The following is a 2,436-nucleotide window of genomic DNA, read 5'->3' as shown; positions in this document are numbered from 1 at the left end:
GGTAAATCCACATTTGAAATGTGGGAGTCTTTTAAGGAAAGGTTGATTAGAGTGCAGGACAGACATGTCCCTGTGAAAATGAGGGATAGAAATGGCAAGATTAGGGAACCATGGATGACGGGTGGAATTGTGAGACTAGCTAAGATGAAAAAGGAAGCATACATAAGATCTAGGCGACTTAAATCTGATGAAGCTTTGGAGGAATATCGGGAAAGTAGGACACATCTCAAACGCGCAATAAAGAGGGCTAAAAGGGGTCATGAAATATCTTTGGCTAACAGGGTTAAGGAAAATCCCAAAGCCTTTTATTCATCTATAAGGAGCAAGAGGGTAACTAGAGAAAGGACTGGCCCACTCAAAGACAAAAGAGGGAATTTATCCGTGGAGTCAGAGGAAATGGATGAGATTCTTTTTTTTTTGTAAACAACAGAACTTTTATTGCCATCGACACTAAAGTCATACTAGACTCTTCCTCATTTCAATAGCAACAATTTGCTATTTGGTAGACAAACTTTTTTCCCTGTCTCGGGCCTTAAAATAAGTTTGCAGAATAAAGTATAAAGCGCTGGGCTCTCCACTTACTTTTCTGAAGAGTGCACAACATTTCACCGATATTAGATGTAACATTTGGATTCTAAATTACAGAAATACATATATGTTATAACATTACAGAATCTGACAAGAATCATTACTAATAATTTTGGTGGCATGATGGAGCCATTAAGATTTGATAGCAGTATCTCTGGATTTGTAGATCACACCCCGACTCTTCAGTTCCCTTACAATACCTGGAGGTAACCGTCCTGTCACTGATACTGCATAGATACCTGGCTTGAAGTTACTTATCCGCTGCCACTTGGAGACCCAACTGTCTTCAGGGCTCATCATTGCAATAATCCCATCGAAAGAAGAACTGGTACAATCATACACCATCTCCCGATTCCCCTTCATTTGCAGATAGGAATCAGTTATCACAACCATCATACTCAAACTGATCTATAGTCTTGACCAACGAGCACAACAAACAAGCTCGCACATGCCGTAAATCCTTTGGAACCGTCTCCAATGCTGCCATGATTGATGTGGAAAGCTCCTCCCAGAAGCAAAACTTCCGGCTCCATGGATGAGATTCTTAATGAGTACTTTGCATCGGTATTCACCAAGGAGAGGGACATGAGGCTAGGGAAGGATGTTTAAACACTCTAGGTCAAGTCGGCATAAGGATGGGGGAAGTTTTGGGTATTCTAAAAGGCATTAAGGTGGACAAGTCCCCAGGTCCGGATGGGATCTATCCCAGGGAAGCGAGGGACGAAATAGCTGGGGCCTTAAGAGATATCTTTGCAGCATCCTTGAGGACGGGTGAGGTCCTGGAGGACTGGAGAATTGCTAATGTTGTCCCTTTGTTTAAGAAGGGTAGCAGGGATAATCCAGGGAATTATAGACCTGTGAGCTTGAAATCGGTAGTATGCAAACTGTTGGAGAAGATACTGAGGGGGAAGTTTTGGGTCTATTCATATTTGGAAGAAAATAGACTTATCAGTGATAGGCAGCATGGTTTTGTACAGGGAAGGTCATGTTTTACAAACCTACTAGAATTCTTTGAGGAAGTGACAAAGTTAATTGATGAGAGAAGGGCTGTAGATGTATTATACATGGACTTCAGTAAGGCGTTTGATAAAGTTTCCCATGGCAGGTTGATGGAAAAAGTGAAGTCGTATGGTTCGATTCCAGCTTGGGTCACTGTCTGTGCGGAGACCCACAGATAGCACAATTTGTGGATAGCACAATTGCTTCACAGCTCCAGGGTCCCAGGTTCGATTCCAGCTTGGGTCACTGTCTGTGCGGAGTCTGCACATCCTCCCCGTGTGTGCGTGGGTTTCCTCCGGGTGCTCCGGTTTCCTCCCACAGTCCAAAGATGTGCAGGTTAGGTGGATTGGCCATGATAAATTGCCCTTAGTGTCCAAAATTGTCCTTCGTGTTGGGTGGGGTTACTGGGTTATGGGGATAGGGTGGAGGTGTTGACATTGGGTAGGCTGCTCTTTCCAAGAGCCGGTGCAGACTCTATGGGCTGAATGGCCACCTTCTGCATTGTAAATTCTATGAATTACAAGGGGTCACAATTTCAAGGTGAGAGGGGGAAAGTTTAAGGGAGATGTGCGTGGAAAGTTTTTTACGCAGAGGATGGTGGGTGCCTGGAACGCTTTGCCAATGGAGGTGGTGTACTAGCCAGATGGATAAAGAACTGGCTGGGCAACAGGAGACCGAGAGTAGTGGTGGAAGGGAGGGTCTCAAAATGGAGAAAGGTGAGTAGTGGCGTGTTCCACAGGGATCCGTGCTCGGACCACTGTTGTTTGTGATATACATAAATGATCTGGAGGAAGGTATAGGTGGTCTGATAAGCAAGTTTGCAGATGATACTAAGATTGGTGGAGTTGC

The 2,436-nt window shown here is 44.4% G+C and overlaps 1 protein-coding gene across 1 annotated transcript; it reads right to left on the bottom strand.

Moving 5' to 3' along the window:
• Window positions 1–406: 406 nt before the first annotated feature.
• On the bottom strand, window positions 407–1,108 carry LOC140387241 (transcription elongation factor SPT4-A-like). The gene is given in 2 exon segments (XM_072470204.1): window positions 407–967; window positions 969–1,108. Coding segments are annotated over 2 exon segments (354 nt in total). The 5' UTR covers window positions 1,076–1,108; the 3' UTR covers window positions 407–720.
• Between the last annotated feature and the right edge of the window lie 1,328 nt (window positions 1,109–2,436).

Source organism: Scyliorhinus torazame, chromosome 12, assembly GCF_047496885.1.
Source record: "Scyliorhinus torazame isolate Kashiwa2021f chromosome 12, sScyTor2.1, whole genome shotgun sequence".
NCBI classification, from domain to species: Eukaryota; Metazoa; Chordata; class Chondrichthyes; order Carcharhiniformes; family Scyliorhinidae; genus Scyliorhinus; species Scyliorhinus torazame.
This window is presented reverse-complemented; position numbering and strand designations above follow the sequence as displayed.